Consider the following 17,718-nt stretch of genomic DNA (forward strand, 5'->3'; position numbering starts at 1 on the left):
GGTGATCGAATTTACAAGTGTTTTTATTTGTCACCCAAACATCCTGAAATGACTTGAGGAAAGATGTGGAGACAGTTACAATGTGGAAAGCTGTTGTGAAAAAACGGCTCCATAATGCAACCTAATGTGAAATTAACTGACAATAACAGCAAAGGAAATGGAGAAGATGAGAATGTGTCAACAACCAGCTCAAATGGCCGCTGTGCATAACCACCAACAGCCCTTAGAAGGGAAGACCTGATGCTTGCTTATTATTATTGATCATATTGCAGGTGTACTTTCCATATGCATATTCTACTTCTTGTAAAACACTGACAAAAGAGTATCAAAAGTGTCAAAAATATCAAACTCTGATCTGACATCAGCTGAAAGAAAAGTGATTCAGTCAAAACAGACAGCCCTATTTAAACAGCACACATATGTAAGATATCTTGAAACTCAAGTTTGTAAACATTGTAAATTAGCATGTCTGTGTGCTTATGCATGACATTAAACATTTTTATTATTGCTTAAGTGGCAAAAATATTGTTATTAATAAAAATTACAATAATTATTATAATTATATCATTAAATTAATAAATTCTAAAATATAAAATGGAAAATACATTCAAAACAACCCCCACAATTTGCTAGAATATTTCAAAATCTGTTTGTGTTCCATTTGTCACTTTTTTATTTAACCATTCCATCATTGGCTGCCCACTGCTCCAGGTGTATGTTCACTACTGTGTGTGCACTTGGACGGGTTAAATGCAGAGCACAAATTCCAAGTATGGGTCACCATTCTTGGCCACACACCCCGTCCCTTTATTCAGTATAATCCGTCCAAAACCTTCATTAATTAATGTGTGAATAAACTGTGCTTTAGAGAACCTAATGTATAATATAAAATGAATATCTTAAATATTTGTTCAACAAGAAATTAGTAAATGATAACAGAATAATAATTGGATGTAACAACAGGTCCCGTCTCAATGACTGAACAGCGACCTCTGCTGGAGGAGGGTGGAAGGGGCGTCAAAGTTCACAGCTCGTCCCTTAAAACCAGCACCCTGAAGGAGTAACAACAGGTCATAAATACCTTACTGGAATACTTGACATTTAATGACAGGATGAGTCACTTGTTATATAAAGGATTGTTGCTCCTGACCTGTCAGTGTGCATGACTGTGAGCGGGTTCTGATTGAGCCACAGTACAGTGCAGACTTTAAATTCTGTGTGGATCAACTGTCGGACCAGGTCTTCTGTTTCTAGGTCCACACAAGGAAGGGCCTCTTCCACAAGCAGGATTCTGACCCTTGCAAGCAGGGCTCTGGCCAAACAGAGCAGCCTCCTCTGGCCAAAGCTTTCACAACACAAAAACAGAAATATTTAACCCATAACAACCACTTGTTTGTTGTGCCATTACATAAAGGTTGCCATAGAGAAAACTATATTGTTTCATGAGGTAATAAACAGAGCCACGGTCCAGATCTGGACTCATGATTGGTTCCAGCCGGAACGTGAATCATTTCACGCTGCAGTTCATTCAACATGCAAAATAAGCAGCCTTTATTACCAATTGTGGGAAACAATGAATCGGCTCAATTATTTTTGTCCAATCTGCAAAATTCACTTAATAGAACTTAAAAAAAAAAATGAATAATCAAATGAGAAACTTGTAATCTGTGTGATTCAGTTTTTTTGAATTTATCAAATGTTTTATAGATTTTTATTTGTATAAAAATGATCAAATATATTATATTTAACATTTAACTTTTTTTTCAATTGAATACATTTTTATTTACTTGTTTATTAATTGACCAGGACCTGACCCAGATTGGTCACAATTTAACACAAAATAAGCAGCCTTAAAATCAAATAGTGGGAAACAATAAATCAGCTCAATTACTTCTGTTTGCCTTGTCTGCAAATTGCACTTAATCGAACTTGGTTTTTATAATCAAATAAGAAAACTTGTTGTAATTTATTTCACCTGTTTTTTGAATGTATTAATTAAATGTTTTGTGTCATTCATTTTTTTCTTATATATACGTTGATATATATATATATATATATATATATATATATATATATATATATCAACTATATTCTGGTGCGATGTAATACTTTGAACATAAACATAAAATTGGCCCGAGGCATCCAAAGATTGGATTCCCACACACCTGAAAGCGAGGGAGGTCCTCTGTACAGGGTGCAGCAGCTGAGCAGGCAATAGTCGAACATGCTCCTTCAGATGGCAGAGCTCCAGAGCCAACCACACCTGTGCATCAGTATGCTGCGCGAACGGGTCCAGGTTAGCCCTCAGGGGACCAGAGAACAGCACGGGAACCTGTAACACACGGGACACCATAACTCATTAGTGACTACAATAACTTGAGAATACTTGTTACTGGCGGAGCCTGGGTAAAGCTAGTTTTACATTACGTACAATATTGGAGAGCATTCCTTCTACCACACCCAGAGAAATAGTTCTGTTACCTGTCAACACTCCTTCGCCTCCAGTCTTTGATCGGTTTTGCTGTGGCTGGATCAAGCTAAATCAACATAATTCTCTTGTATGCAAATATAAAATTGTTTGACTAACCTGAGAAATGATGTGCAGACAGCTACGAAGGTCATGTAGACCCATGCGGGCGATGTTTACATCGTCAATCAGCACAGCGCCGCTCCTGGCCTCCACTGACCGGAACAGACTGCTAACCAAACCACCGGTGCCTGTCTTCCCCCCCTGCTTACGACCCCAATCTATACACAGGCAAACAATCAAAAACCACCCTGAGATTTAAATACTGATATATTCAGTGGGAAAATAAATACGCAAGTATAATCAGTGAATTTTAAATAAGTTATTTAAAATTAATATAATGTGACCCTAATAACAATATAGTAAAATATTAATAAAAGTACTATTATTTATAATAAGTTAACAACAAATATAAATGAACAATTAATATAATACATTTATTTTAACATTTGAGATTAACAATAAAAATAATTAAAAATAAAAATATTACATATTGATTATTATCAGTATACAAATCTTAGGTTTATAAATAAAATTAATTAAATATTGATATTAATTAGTACTTACTTATTAGGCTTATAAATAAATACATAAATGTAATATTAATAGAAATAGATTCATTAACTTATTTGTTATCAGTATGTAAGTCTTAGGCTTATAAATAAATACATAAATAAAATGACTAATTAATTAATTAATTATTTTCAGTATGTAAATCTTTGGCAAGAAAACAAACAAATTAATATTCCAAGTACCTTTTCCCCTTTTAGAATGGTGAGATTAATTCCTCTAAGAGCTGGTGTGCCGTTAGAGGAGGCTTCGGACTCATAGTTCCTGAACTTCACCTCTCCATGCTGGGGCCAGTCATTGGGTGGTCTGTAGGAGTTTCTCCATGCTGCCTAAGGTAAAATGGGGCAGTAGGCTCAGTCCACTTCCACGGAGAGGAAATTACATCCAGTGACACTTAGAGGTGACAAGGCATCCTCTTTGGAATTTAGTACACAATGAATTTAACCATTTAGGGTTAGGTGTGGAGCAGTGTGAGCCGGCAAACACAAAGAGAAGTATTTACTTGTTAAGTAAGTATTATGTTACCCTGTACCTCCTTCTCCACTTTGGCAAATTCACTCAGGTTTTGCATGCACAGCATGTCCATGTTGATATCAGAGACAGACTGAGGGTAACGATGAAGAGCTTCTTTAATCTGTAACAGAATGTTTTCATAATCATTATGATTAATCAAACAAAACTTAGGTTAGGTATCAGAATAGATGAACTTACATTGAAGGCACAGATCAATGTCAGAACCACAAGCCCTGAGTCCAGTTCGGTCTCAAGCAGAATCAGACTGACCAGGAACAGCACAATTCCAACAATGCCATCTAACCGCAACGCAGCCCGACTGCACACAGGTAATAAATCACACTAATCAAAGCTGCTGTATATGTTGCAATAAATGTGACATTTAGTAGATGTTTACGGTGTATATTTATAGTATAATATAATATATATTTTTGTAGGTGTTGAGCCAAATTGAACCAAATTTTTGCTTCAATTTGTGTACAAACCAACAGAAATCAGAAAACCATCCTTTTATAAAGATACTTATTAAAGACTTTATTTGCTGTTATTAAAGACAGATTGCAGAACAGTTCCAAAAGATAGATATATATATATATATATATATATATATATAGCAGATGCACACAAATACTTTGGGAGTTACGATACTGAAGTGAAACAACAGAAAAAGTTAATTAAATTCACTGTTTTTGATTGACTAGGTGATGTAATTCAATGTTGGTGTTTTTGTCAATGGTTTTTTTAATCCGCTAATTCACAACAAGTGGACCTCTCGGAATCCTTCATAGACTACGAGCATAAACAAAATGTATATAAAAACCTTTATTAACCTTTCTTTGTGGATTTTGTTGTACTTGACCAGCAGGTTTTGGTTTAAGGCTTGGAGGCAGTGTGTCAGACACACCTCCCTATGTTTTGGCCCAGAAAGTGGAGCTTCAACACACTGTGTCACACACTCCAGAGAAGCAGCTGGGTTTGCCTCCATGTGACTGTGGGCTGAAGAAAAGCGTGACTGAAAGAAGAAAAAGAAATATTAATACCTGTATAACCATTTGCAAATACTTCTTGATGTTAAATGGTGATTTGCTTATGTATAAACCTTCAGGTCAATATATTCTGGGAAAACTGATGTACCTGAATATGGAGGAAGAGGATTATCAGCGGGCAGACAGCTAGGCTGAAAAGCGGCATGATGAAGCTGATCAGAGTGATGGTGCTCAATATGTCCAAAAGACTCTTCAACCAGCTGTGCAAATGTTTGGGCAGCTCTTCATCAATCACCTGCATATCCTAATCCAACATGAGATTGCAATGTTTGGTTTTGTTAAAATGGGATTAAGGAAGATCTATCTTGGGTTTCCATCACATTTGCTTGTATCTATCTGTTATATAATAAATACTTCCTCAAGGGCACAACAGTGATGACCTGCTACTTGTGGGAATCAAACAGGCCGTTTTTTCAGTTCACTTGTTTTGAATTCTGCTCCACACCGCCTCCTGGAGGACAAAACTCACCTGAGTGAATGCTTGCAGTAGCCGTCTCATGTCAGTCTTCTGGGAATGCAAAGGCATGTGAAGAACATCTGACAGAAGCTTTGCATGCAGTGCATGAGAAGCCCTGAGAGAGGCGCAGGTCAGACAGTAGGCGGCACAGCACACAAGGAAGGCTGCAATACATATGAGCATATGAGTTAACAAAAACATATTCTCAAATAGGAAGTCCCAGGTTGACAATAACCTTGCAGGAGTCCGAGCAGTGCGTACGCAGACAGTCGAGAGTTTCTGAGCTCTCTCCACCCTTCCAGGCCTTGAACTTCTTTGGCTTCACCCGTCCACACACTCAGGATACCATCTTGTGCTAAACTAACAGCACACACAGACAGGTAGACAAGCGAGGAAACTGACACCCAGTGCCATCCGAAAGCCCTCAAATACAGCCTGAAGGCCTTTCCACTGCCCTAAAATGACAAAACCACATCATTACACAAAATTCACAGCAAAAAGAACCTCTTTAGGTAAAGGGGTAAGTTCACTTAAAAATAAACGGTTTCAAATTTGTATTTATTTATTTTATTTTTTGTGTGGAAACAGCAGCTCAGACGTTCTTCTAAAAATACATTTGGAATTATCCTTAAAATTTTTGAAAGACATAAGGGTGATTAAATGATGACAATTCTATATATATATATATATATATATATATATATATATATATATATATATATATATATATATATATATATATATATATATATATATATATATATATATATACACAGACACTTAAGAAGATAAAGTATTTAAAATATTTTTAAACTTATAATAATTTAAAATCAGATAAAATAGTTTTTGGTACATACTTTTTGGGATAGATAGTGATCACTTTTCTCATCAGATTGACTGTGTTTATCTTTACACCTGTAAAAATCAATACATCAAAAATGTTTAGACTATAAAGATACAGTGTACTTGAGTAAAACTGCAGGCCAAGCATTAGAAGAACAAGCAGGTTGGAGAAATGTGGGATAAAAAGAAAACGTCAGCAGCCCTGTTCGGTCTTTCCCATGAGATTATACTAGTCACCATCACCCTGTGACCAGCAATCCCCGTGATTCTGTGCATATCATCCTTTCTTAACCTGCACTAACCTTCATGACTAAACCACAAAGGCCACTCTAGTACATGGAACACAGTATAAGAAAAGCATGATACATTCTCTCAGGGGGATCAGAAAGATATTAAAATGAGAAGCACTGCTAATGCTCTTAAATGCACTGATGTTCGTCTTGGATTAAAGCAATTGTAATATATTAATGCTGGATCTGTACTGGACAACAAAGACCGACGGGTCAGGTCACGCACTGTGCTTTACCCAATGTTCTGGACTCTGCCTAATCAAATGTCAGAGGATAATGTAACATGCACATAAACATTTGAATTTGTATTATGCTGGCTGAAATTTCAGATTTAAATCACATAAATAAATTATATTTAAAAAATATACTGAAATTGAAAACAGTTCTTTTAAATTGTAATATTTCATAATATGATTGGTTTACTGTTTTGAGCATAAGAGACTTCTTTAAAACACGAAAATGTCTTAGCAAACTCCAAGTGTTTACATGAGGGTGTTCAATAGATTAATTACAATACATTATAAAACAATAAATAAATAAAATAAATACAATACAAAATAAAATACAAATAAAAAAAGAACAAACTTACCTGTCACATGGCTGTTGGAAGCCATCAGATGGAAGCTCTTCTGTAACACATGACGAGGTAACACTTTACAGCCAAAAAAAAGAAAAACTTGTTTCTCCATGCATCAGCGAGTTGTCATGTATGGTGATGTTACCTTTTGTAGTAACAAACTGAGTGGTGCCAAAGTCCTTTGTAAAACAGATATTCTCCAGATGGCAAAGAGACTGCTGTGCCTGCATAAATAATGCTGAGATTAATTCATTTGAACATTAAGTACTAATAAAATACTAAGAAACTGTAGATTTAAAATCTTCAATAAAGTTTGTTTTGATGTTATGTCACATGCATGCTACCTGCTTGAGGACACACCAGAGCCCAGGGAGCTCCAGCAGAGGTGGACGGAGCAATCTGAAGAAACAGAGGGATGTAAAGATCTGAGATGGTGTGAGAACATTCCCATCATCCACCAGCACAAACACACCAATACTAGAGAAACCAACCTGCACAGAAAGTTAAAGAGCATGGGAAATATGGGTCAAAGAAGATATTAAGTTCATCTGTCCAGTGACAGGTCATGTACATTCTGATGAAAGCGTGGAATGATGGGGACCAAAATGTTCTAACCTCAGGTTGTAATCTATGATAGACTTTGATTTGGGTTTTAATCTCAGAGCTCTGTGGATTTATTTACTTATTAAGCCCCTGTGCATCTGGAGAAGAGAAGCAAGGTAATTTGAAGTCAAAATCACAGAGGGTAGTTTAGCAGTAGTAAGTAAAAAACAATTTTAGTAAGGATGAGGAATATCCAAAAAGGTTTCTTGACTGGATTATTTAGTAAAATAACTAGTAGCACCATCTTGCTGATGAACCTGGTGAAGCGGTGTCAGTTTTTTCATGAAGGTATTTGTCCTGAATATCAGCACTCACCAGGAAAGGCATACAGATAGAGTTGAGCATAGAGAATGTTGTCAGATATCCCAGAATTCTCAACATTTCCAGCTCCCTGGCCCGTGACTCTGTAACTCTTTGATGGAACCAAGACTCCCATGTGAGAAACTTCAGCGCCTACACAGAGACAGATTAAAGTCGGGATGGTTCACCTTAAAATTCACCTAAATGCATGTTATTGATCTTATTGTAAACATATCTGTCTACATCCAATAAACAACTGATGGACTGAACCAAGTCCACACCCTACATTTTTTATTTTTCAACATCGTTTCATTTGTTTCAAACGGTTTAATTTGACATGTAATTTAAAAGACATGAACATTTTCATAATTAAATACAAAAAGCAATTTTCTATGATTTCTAATTAGGCACTTAATAAAATATGCATAACAATGCCTTGTATGTGGACAGCCAATATGGAACTTTACATTGAACAAGTGAAATCACAAAAATAAAACCATTACTGTCAAAGAGATGCTATTGTTTTTTTGTTTTGTTTAGTTTTATGTTTAAATCACCACAAAGCCCAAGTTGCAATTGTCTTTTCTACCCTTTACTGATATCCAAGCACAACGGTTTCTCAAATATTTGATTTTGTCCATCGGGAATTGATTGGATCGCTGTTGTTTGATAATTGCTGTGATCTCATGTGAGTGACAGGTTGCTGAAGGGCAGGAATTATTGTTTCGCCCGCATGCAGATGCATGTCATCAGATAGCTGTTGTTGCAAGGAGAAGTTAATTTTTTTTGGTTAAAGATTACGAGGGCACATTATAAAAAAAATAACATAATAAAAAATATATATATGCAAAAATTATATGCATACATAAACCTTGCAATATTTCATGAAAAAATAAGTGTCAGTAACTGTCAATTTGATTTCATGGTGACTTTAAAAATTAATTATTCAAGCAAGAACTTGATTTTTTTTTTTTTTTTTTTTTTTTGGAAATATTCCTCCAATCTAAATCAGCTCATGCTCAGATACGTAACTGAGCCATCCTAAGACTGAAATCCTAGCCCTGGTTGAGATTGAAACAAATTCAAGAGAGTTACGTCTATAAATGTCAGAATCAAGTGTGAGGATTGGGAACAGAAAAGACCTGGTATTTATGCAACATTTCCTTGATAAGCTGTTCACTCCTTTCCCTGATGATCAGCTGAGTTCTCTGAGGAACAACAAAAAGATTATAAAACATATCAGCATCAGAACATGTACAGAAATACACTGAACATGCTTCATCCCTTATTTTACACATGCAAACTCTTGAGCAGCCTGGCCTTACTAACCTGAAGCTGTTTGGCTTTGTGCTCTACTGCAGAGTTGACAGGGATGAGGACTAGTAGCAAGGCCACCCCCACTAGAACACCTGGGCCCAATTCTACCCACAGTAAGCCCAGACAGAGAGCGACTCTCAGGGGAGTGGACCAAAGACAAGCTAATGTGACCACCAGCTGTGTCATATTTTCAACCTCCCTCAATACATCTGTCCCCTGAGTGGTGTTGGATTGCTGTCGAGAATTAGGGGAAAAAGGCAATGTCTTAAATGTATAGGAGGGGGGTGAAATGGAATATGTACATGAACCATGGAAAAAAGAAGATAATCCTTTCAGTATATAAAGAAATAGATATACTTTCAGTGTGACATGACAAAACGTTTGTGAAAAAAAATATTGCAGACTGTTCTTTGATTGGACTGAAAGCATACTGACTGAGATAATGAGACAGTTAATAAGACCTTTACCTTCATGTAGAGGAAGCCAGCTAGAACTGCTTGTGCATTGGCTGTAATTATCCTACTATGTTTCTCAAAGTGATGCTGAGAAACAGCACAGCAGCAAACTGCTCCTAACACCACCAGAGAATGTGTGTATCCTGCCCAGTCAAACATAGCCTGCCTCTCACAGAACAGGATAACCCACCTGAGGTTAAAAAAAACGTACGAAAACATATCAGAGAATTTCAGCAGCCATTACTCCAGTCTTCAATGTCACATGATCATTCAGAAATCTGATTTGGTGATTTGATCAATTATTGGTGCTTAAATTATTTTTCTGGAACGTGATATTCAAATAGAAAACTTTTCTTTTAAATTGTAATGATATTTGATAATATAACTGTTTTAACTGTATTTTTGAACAACTAAATCACATTCATCAGTCATACCTGAGTGTCAAAGGAACTAAAATGCTTAAAATATCAGTTGACAGTCTCAGAAGCGCAACTTTGACTAAGGCTGGACGGAATGTCACCCATATTGCATAAAGGAGAGAGTAACCAGTATTGTTTTTTCTGGAGACCAGCAGTGACTCTCTTCCAGAATCCTCTTCTAAGTCCAACCTCTGTATGAATAAAATATTAACAATAAATCTCATTCAAAGCATGCTTTTCACAATGAAAACAAGTACAATAGTAGAATGTGTCCCTGGCTATTGTTGTGTATATTCACAGTTACCTCATTGTAATTCTGTTGTTTTTCCCATTCGTGCTCAAACACAGAGGATAGGGTGTGGACAGACTCCTCATTATACAGCTTGCAGAGGTCAGACAACTGCAGCGGTCCCCTGTGGCCCATTACAACCACCCTGAAAACAGATGAAAGAAAAAAAAAATGTGGTTGATAACATTATGAAATACCTCCCCAGTTATAGGCTTAGGCTTACCTGTTTATCCAAAAGAGGTTCATATGGATAAGACTCCCTTTTGACTGCGAGCACAAATCAAACACAAATCTTAGTGCAGAGACCGTAGTCGGTGGTGGGAGATAATATGCATTTATTAAATATCGCAGTGAATCAATAGATTTATCAATTTAAAAACGATTAAACAGAACAATATTGTTTTGGAAATACAAAAGAAAAATAAATGTGCATTTCTGAAGGAAAACAGTTTCAAAACAAAAAAATTAAATATCATTTAACTGTGAAATATCAATTCTACAATAATGTGAACTTCTCAACTGCTGGCAGTGTGAAAAAAAGATCAATAAATGTTGTGCTTACCTCATCTCAGTAACTGTGGCAGCGTCTAAAACAATACAATGTCTTGCCGCGTGTAAATGACTGCATCTGCGTCTCATACAGCTGGAACAAAGGCACCTCACAGGAAAACACATAAAGTTGCCTCAATTTCACGTCATTTACACTTGTCGACGATATTTAGGTTTAAATATCCTCTGACATGTTTTGGGATAATTAAAGGACGCTCTGTGAGCGGAATTAAACCGCGTCTGGAGCATAAACAGAGAAGCGTGCAGCGTGCGCACATGTCCAATGAGAGCAGCGCTGTCCGCTGTGGGCGTGGCTCCCAGCTGTCAATCATTTTGAGTAAACCTTTTCTTTTTCGAGTCAGTTGTGCACTTTTTTTTCTAATTTAATATACTTGGTTTTTATATATACACTGTATATAATTTGTATTTTTAATTTTTGGGAAATATATGTAAATATCTATTATGCAGCTTCTTCAGGGCACTAAAATACTTATAATCTTATTTTTTGTTATCATTCTATCTATCTATCTATCTATCTATCTATCTATCTATCTATCTATCTATCTATCTATCTATCTATCTATCTATCTATCTATCTATCTATCTATCTATCTATCTATCCATCCATCCATCCATCCATCCATCCATCCATCCATCCATCCATCCATCCATCTATGCCAATTTTTTCAGGTTTAAAGTAAATTTTCTAGTTCTAACTTAGAATGAATATTAACTGGACTAATTATTTTATTCATCAATACAAGATATAAGAGAAAAAAACATTTAATTTAGGCCGCATATTCTGTATATTTAAATACATTATGCATCTGAACATGAAGAAAAAAACAGTTGTTCATAGAATGTGTAAACAAAAAATTATATATGATAAGGCCTCATTCAAAGAATGAGTAAACGAATAATTGACTTTCAGGTTTAACATGAGCTCAGTTTTGTTGCTTAGAGACATGCAAAGCTCCATGTTGTGTTGTGTGTGAAAATGGGCGGTAATGGAAAAAGAGAACATATTTAAATCACCTTAAATATCTCACTGAAACTATATTTCATCAGTCAGAAAACAAAAACTGCTAACCGTGTCTATAGCTCTGAGTGAGATGTCCCAGAACAAAATTGAACCTGCAGCAAATGAAGAGAGTGACACAAAAGTCATACTCCAGTCAGGTTTGCCAGGCTTCTATTTATTTCTTAAAAAAAGAAAAAAAAGTTTTTAAAGAAATTTGTTCAGATAATTTCGATGCCATGACTAACCTCTTGCTTTTGGATTAAATCAGATGGCGATCCATCCAGAAGCTCTGGGTTCTGTGGATACCTCCTTACCTTCTTCTCCTTCCTCCTTGTCTTTCTTACTTTTCCTGTCTCTTTTCCTGTCTCAGTCTGGTTTTGTATGAAGGTAAGAAAAAAATACCTAATGTAAAACCTACTTTAAAAATGGTTTATTATTATTATTATCAAACAATAAAATCTGACATAAACATTAAGGTCATCAAATTAAGTGAAAATCATTTATTATAACTTCATTATTATTTATATATCAATCCCTAATCTATATTTTTTTTGTCAAAAGATTGTCCAGGAATATGAAAGAGCAGTTATTTTCCGATTGGGACGACTCCTAGGCGGTGCTAAAGGACCTGGTTATTAATTACTATTCTTAAAATCATGAATAATTTGTTACAAATTGTTTGCTTAGCTCAATTGTAACTAGCAGTTCTTTTTATTGATTGTTTTTAAAGGTTTGTTCTGGATTATTCCATGTGTGGACACATTTAGGAAGGTTGATTTAAGAACAGTGTCTTTTGACATCCCTCCACAAGAGGTGAGTGATTAATTAGAAAATGTTTAAACGTTGTTAGTATTTTTTCAATTAATACATATTATGAGTTTAATATCATATTGTGTTATATAATGTAACATGTATCGCATTTTCTCCTCAGGTGCTGACCAAAGACTCAGTGACTATCATGGTGGATGCAGTGGTCTACTATCGTGTCTTTAACCCCACTGTCTCTATTACCAAAGTGGAGAATGCTAATCATGCCACAAAGATGCTTGCACAGACTACATTACGAAACATGCTGGGAACTAAGAGTCTGGCAGACATCTTAAAAGACCGTGAGGAGATGTCTGAACAGATGGAGGTAAGATAACCCTTCCTGAAAACAACTCTAAATCTTTAGCTGTTTTACTCCTAAAAATAAAACCGTCCTTTATCCATGTAACATCCATGTAATATTTCCATTCCACAAAAGGTTCTTAGGGGAACTCACAATGGTTCTCCTAATCTATAGCATCACTGCGCAAACCTTATTTTTGGAATCTTTATTTTTAAGAGTATTTCAACATTTTCTTCTGGATAGGAGCATAAGTGCCTCAAATAAAAATAGTCAATTGTTTCATATTTGCCTGACAGGCTGTGCTGTATGCTGCATCCAAGAACTGGGGTATCAAAGTGGAACGCGTCGAGCTTAAAGATGTCAAACTGCCCACCACTTTGCAGAGAGCCATGGCAGCTGAGGCCGAGGCCACCAGAGATGCCAGAGCCAAGGTGGGTGTCTGAGCACTGAAAGATTGTTACATGCTATACTGTCTGTTCTGCCGAGCCTGCCAAGTTTAGTCTTATCAGCTTTGTGTTCAGTCTGTCTGGGGAGACACACTGTTCTCTGATTGGTGGATGAGCACCTGCAGCCCCTAACATACGGTCAGAAGTGTAAATGAACTGTAACCCCCTTAAGCCAATCAATTTCCAAAACAAGACCTACAGACCAGTAAAGCACTTGCAGGTCAAGACATTAGCCTCATTTTATTGCTATTTGTGATGACTGACCACTTACAATATAGTTAGATACCACTTACAGAATCTGTAATATATGTATATATTTTGTGACTGTAAATGTAGTTATCGCTCTCTCTCTGTGTGTGTGTAGTTACATAGAATTAATTGATTTAGATTTCTATATGATTCTAATATAAATAGAATTAGAATTAATTTATTAATTATTAATAATTTAATTAATCATAAATTAATTAAATGTAATATAATAGTTACATTAATTAATTCATTAATTAAATCATATATGTGTGTGTGTGAAAATGTTTTTTTCTTGAGAAATATATGTAAATATCTTATTTTATATATACACACATATATATATATATATATATATATACAGTGGTGTGAAAAAGTGTTGGCCCCCTTTCTGATTTTTTTATTTTTTTGCATGTTTGTCACACTTTAATGTTTCAGATCATGAAACAAATTTAAATATTAATCAAAGATAACACAAGTAAACACAACATGCAGTTTTTGAATCAAGTTTTTTTTATTATGAAGGGAAAACAAAATCCAAACCCACATGGCCCTGTGTGAAAAAGTGCTTGCCCCCTAAACCTAATAACTGGTTGGGCCACCCTTAGCAGCAACAACTGCAATCAAGCGTTTGCGATAACTTTCAATGAGTCTGTTACAGCGCTGTGGAGGAATTTTGGCCCACTCATCTTGGCAGAATTGTTGTAATTCAGCCACATTGGAGGGTTTTCGCGCATGAACCGCCTTTTTAAAGTCATGCCACAGCATCTCAATAGGATTCAGGTCAGAACTTTGACTAGGCCACTCCAAAGTCTTCATTTTATTTTTCTTCATCCATTCAGAGGTGGATTTGCTGGTGTGTTTTGGATCATTGTCCTGCTGCAGAACCCAAGTTCGCTTCAGCTTGAGGTCACGAACAGATGGCCGGACATTGTCCTTCAGGATTTTTTGGTAGACAGCTGAATTCATGGTTCCATTTATCACAGCAAGTCTTCCAGGTCCTGAAGCAGCAAAACAGCCCCAGACCATCACACTACCACCACCATATTTTACTGTTAGTATGATGTTCTTTTTCTGAAATGCTGTGTTAATTTTACGCCAGATGTAATGGGACACACACCTTCCAAAAAGTTCAGCTTTTGTCTCGTCAGTCCACAGAGTATTTTCCCAAAAGTCTTGGGGATCATCAAGATGTTTTCTGGCAAACCTGAGATGAGCCTTTGTTCTTTTTACTCAGCAGCGGTTTTCGTCTTGGAACTCTGCCATGCAGGCCATTTTGGCCAGTCTCTTTCTTATGGTGGAGTCATGAACACTGACCTTAACTGAGGCAAGTGAGGCCTGCAGTTCTTTAGATGTTGTTGTGGGGTCTTTTGTGACCTCTTGGATGAGTTGTCGCTGCGCTCTTGGGGTAATTTTGGCCACTCCTGGGAAGGTTCACCACTGTTCCATGTTTTCACCATTTGTGGATAATGGCTCTCACTGTGGTTCGCTGGAGTCCCAAAGCTTTAGAAATGGCTTTATAACCTTTTCCAGACTGATAGATCTCAATTACTTTCTTTCTCATTTGTTCCTGAATTTCTTTGGATCTCAACATGATGAGGAACTTTTGGTCTACTTCACTTTGTCAGACAGGTCCTATTTAAGTGATTTCTTGATTGTGAACAGGTGTGGCAGTAATCAGGCCTGGGTGTGGCTAGAGAAACTGAACTCAGGTGTGATAAACCACAGTTATGTTTTAACGGGGTGGGGCAAACACTTTTTCACACAGGGCCATGCGGGTTTGGATTTTGTTTTCCCTTCATAAAAAAAACCCTTAATTTAAAAACTGCATATTGTGTTTACTTGTGTTATCTTTGATTAATATTTAAATTTGTTTGATGATCTGAAATATTAAAACGTGACAAAATAAAATAAAAAATCAGGAAGGGGGCCAACACTTTTTCACACCACTGTATATATATATATATATATATATATATATATATATATATATATTCTGCAAATCATTTGTTTTGTTTTTTCATTTTTGGGAAATATATGTAAATATTATGCAGCTTCTTCACGGCACTAATATACTTATAATCTTTTTTTTTGTTATTATCTCTCATTTATCATTATCTCTTTAGTTATGTAAACATGAACGTAATTATATTTTCTTTCAGTGTTTTAAATAAATTGATAAATCAATCTATATGAAAGAAAAGTGTCATACATTGTTTATTCATCCACCATTCATCTGTTGTTTTTTTTTAAATTTTATTAATTTAACCATCCATCCATACACAATAGTTCAGTGATGCTAACCTGACCTCCCCTTAAAATACAGCAGGATCTCATCTAAATAAACACTACAATAATGTGAATCATATTGTTGACTGGAAACCTGAGTCTTTATGTCCTCACACTATGGCACAATACAGCTGAAAAACAAACTGGATTTGCTCAATGGAAATTTCCGAGCAATTAAAGGTGTGTGCCAGAGGCCAGACTGTGAATTGGGATTGTGTTTATATGAAGAATGAATTCATGGTAAAGTGCTTCACCATTGAAGTGTTGCCTTTGTAAAATGAACATATTTAAGTGTGTTCTAATCTATCATGAACAGGTGATTGCAGCAGAGGGAGAAATGAAAGCCTCTCGTGCTCTGAAGGAGGCAGCAAACGTGATGTCAGAGTCTCCGTCTGCGCTTCAGCTGCGGTATATGCAGACGCTGACTGAGATTGCCTCGGAAAGGAACTCAACTATTGTCTTTCCTCTTCCTATTGACTTCATCACTAATTTCATGAAAAGTTGACCTTATAAAGGAATGATCTACTAATGTTCAAATATCACTGTACAGTACATAGTTTCTCTTTGCTTTCAATATAGGCAAACATATTCTGGTTATATTATAGATATTTTGCTCTTTGCATTGTTTCTTACATATTTAAAAATGAATTGTTCAAAATTTTTGTATTACATGATTAAAGGGTCAAATAATATGGCTATATATTCTACTCTGATCTGCTTAGATCTTTTAAGTATAAGAATAAAATGGATTTAAATGTCATTGTGTATGCCTAATTTGCCTATAGCCTATGTTAACATACAACAATAGGTACACATATACACAGAGAACATGATTATATGACAGAATGACTGTTTAACCCTTGACGCTGTCATAAGAAAAGACTAATGGTTAAACTGTCAGCCTGATGCAGAAAAAATGGGTACAATGAGTCTCATAATAGGATTGACTACATCAGATGCAGGAATGAATGGACAGTTTAGTTACTTTAATCTGCCATCTAATCTGTTTCAACCTCACACAGACAAAAACAGCTTCTGTTCTGTTCTGACCCTGAACCCCAAAGACACACTGTCATAATGCTCTCAATGCTGGTGTAGATACATACTCATGAAGAATTTAAAAGAAACTACCTCTGTACTGCAGTCATTTCTGTTGCTGTTGCTACACTCACATAAACAGGACCTGCAGGGAATGCAAAGATGCAGTCAAGGAAGTTGGTGAGGCTACAAGATAGGGTAGTGCTAATTTCACGCATAACTTCGTTTTAGAGGAAACAAGGTTTTAAGGCACTCAGCAGGGAAGCAATGTAAATGTATTCCAGGTCATTGCTTCTCTCTGGAGACTATTACAATAGTAATGCTCTATATGGGCGCAATATGAAAATGTATGTACTATGAATATCTGTGCTGATGTGGCTCTTTTACTAGAGTTTGGAAGGAAAACGACTCCATTGTGACCTTGTGCCCTTTAATGCAGAACAAAACAACCAGAGGGCAGAATATGCTTGACATTGGAAGCAGCAGCAACTGGAAGTTTCCAAAAAATGTTGGAATTGATCACTCAAAAATGAAAGTTTTGTCATTTGTTCACATTTATTTGCTCGTGCCATTTCAAATATCTATATATATAGACTTTCTTCTGCAGAACACAGAAGATATTTTGAAGAACATAACTTTGGATCCCAATGACATCCTATGTATGGACCAAAAAAAAAAAAAAAAAGTTTTCAAAAATATCTTTATTCTTACAAAGGAAAGAAAGTTATACAGGTTTGGAACATCATGAGGTGAATAAAAGACAGAATTGTCATTTTTGGATGAACTGTCCCTGTAAAGTAATTTAGTCATCA

The 17,718-nt window shown here is 35.9% G+C and overlaps 2 protein-coding genes across 2 annotated transcripts; one reads left to right on the forward strand and one right to left on the reverse strand.

The window, feature by feature from the left end:
• Window positions 1–971: 971 nt before the first annotated feature.
• abcc13 (ATP-binding cassette, sub-family C (CFTR/MRP), member 13) lies at window positions 972–11,065 on the reverse strand (the record flags this gene model as incomplete). Its single annotated transcript, XM_079406551.1, is given in 25 exon segments — window positions 972–1,042; window positions 1,045–1,052; window positions 1,151–1,345; window positions 2,166–2,332; window positions 2,588–2,728; window positions 2,731–2,748; window positions 3,283–3,426; window positions 3,630–3,731; window positions 3,809–3,929; window positions 4,441–4,622; window positions 4,745–4,900; window positions 5,126–5,277; window positions 5,349–5,568; window positions 5,971–6,028; window positions 6,836–6,875; window positions 6,969–7,047; window positions 7,168–7,314; window positions 7,742–7,879; window positions 8,869–8,934; window positions 9,056–9,307; window positions 9,505–9,688; window positions 9,933–10,108; window positions 10,222–10,351; window positions 10,430–10,473; window positions 10,769–11,065. Coding segments are annotated over 24 exon segments (2,970 nt in total). The 5' UTR covers window positions 10,453–10,473; window positions 10,769–11,065.
• Window positions 11,066–11,867: 802 nt separating this feature from the next.
• On the forward strand, window positions 11,868–16,373 carry LOC306863304 (stomatin-like; the record flags this gene model as incomplete). Its single annotated transcript, XM_079406552.1, has 7 exons — window positions 11,868–11,934; window positions 12,045–12,163; window positions 12,338–12,407; window positions 12,507–12,589; window positions 12,708–12,911; window positions 13,184–13,318; window positions 16,185–16,373. 7 exons carry the CDS (start codon window positions 11,868–11,870, stop codon window positions 16,371–16,373), a joined length of 867 nt encoding a protein of 288 aa, XP_079262678.1.
• Window positions 16,374–17,718: the final 1,345 nt, after the last annotated feature.

This window comes from Barbus barbus (genome assembly GCF_936440315.1).
Source record: "Barbus barbus genome assembly, chromosome: 44".
NCBI classification, from domain to species: Eukaryota; Metazoa; Chordata; class Actinopteri; order Cypriniformes; family Cyprinidae; genus Barbus; species Barbus barbus.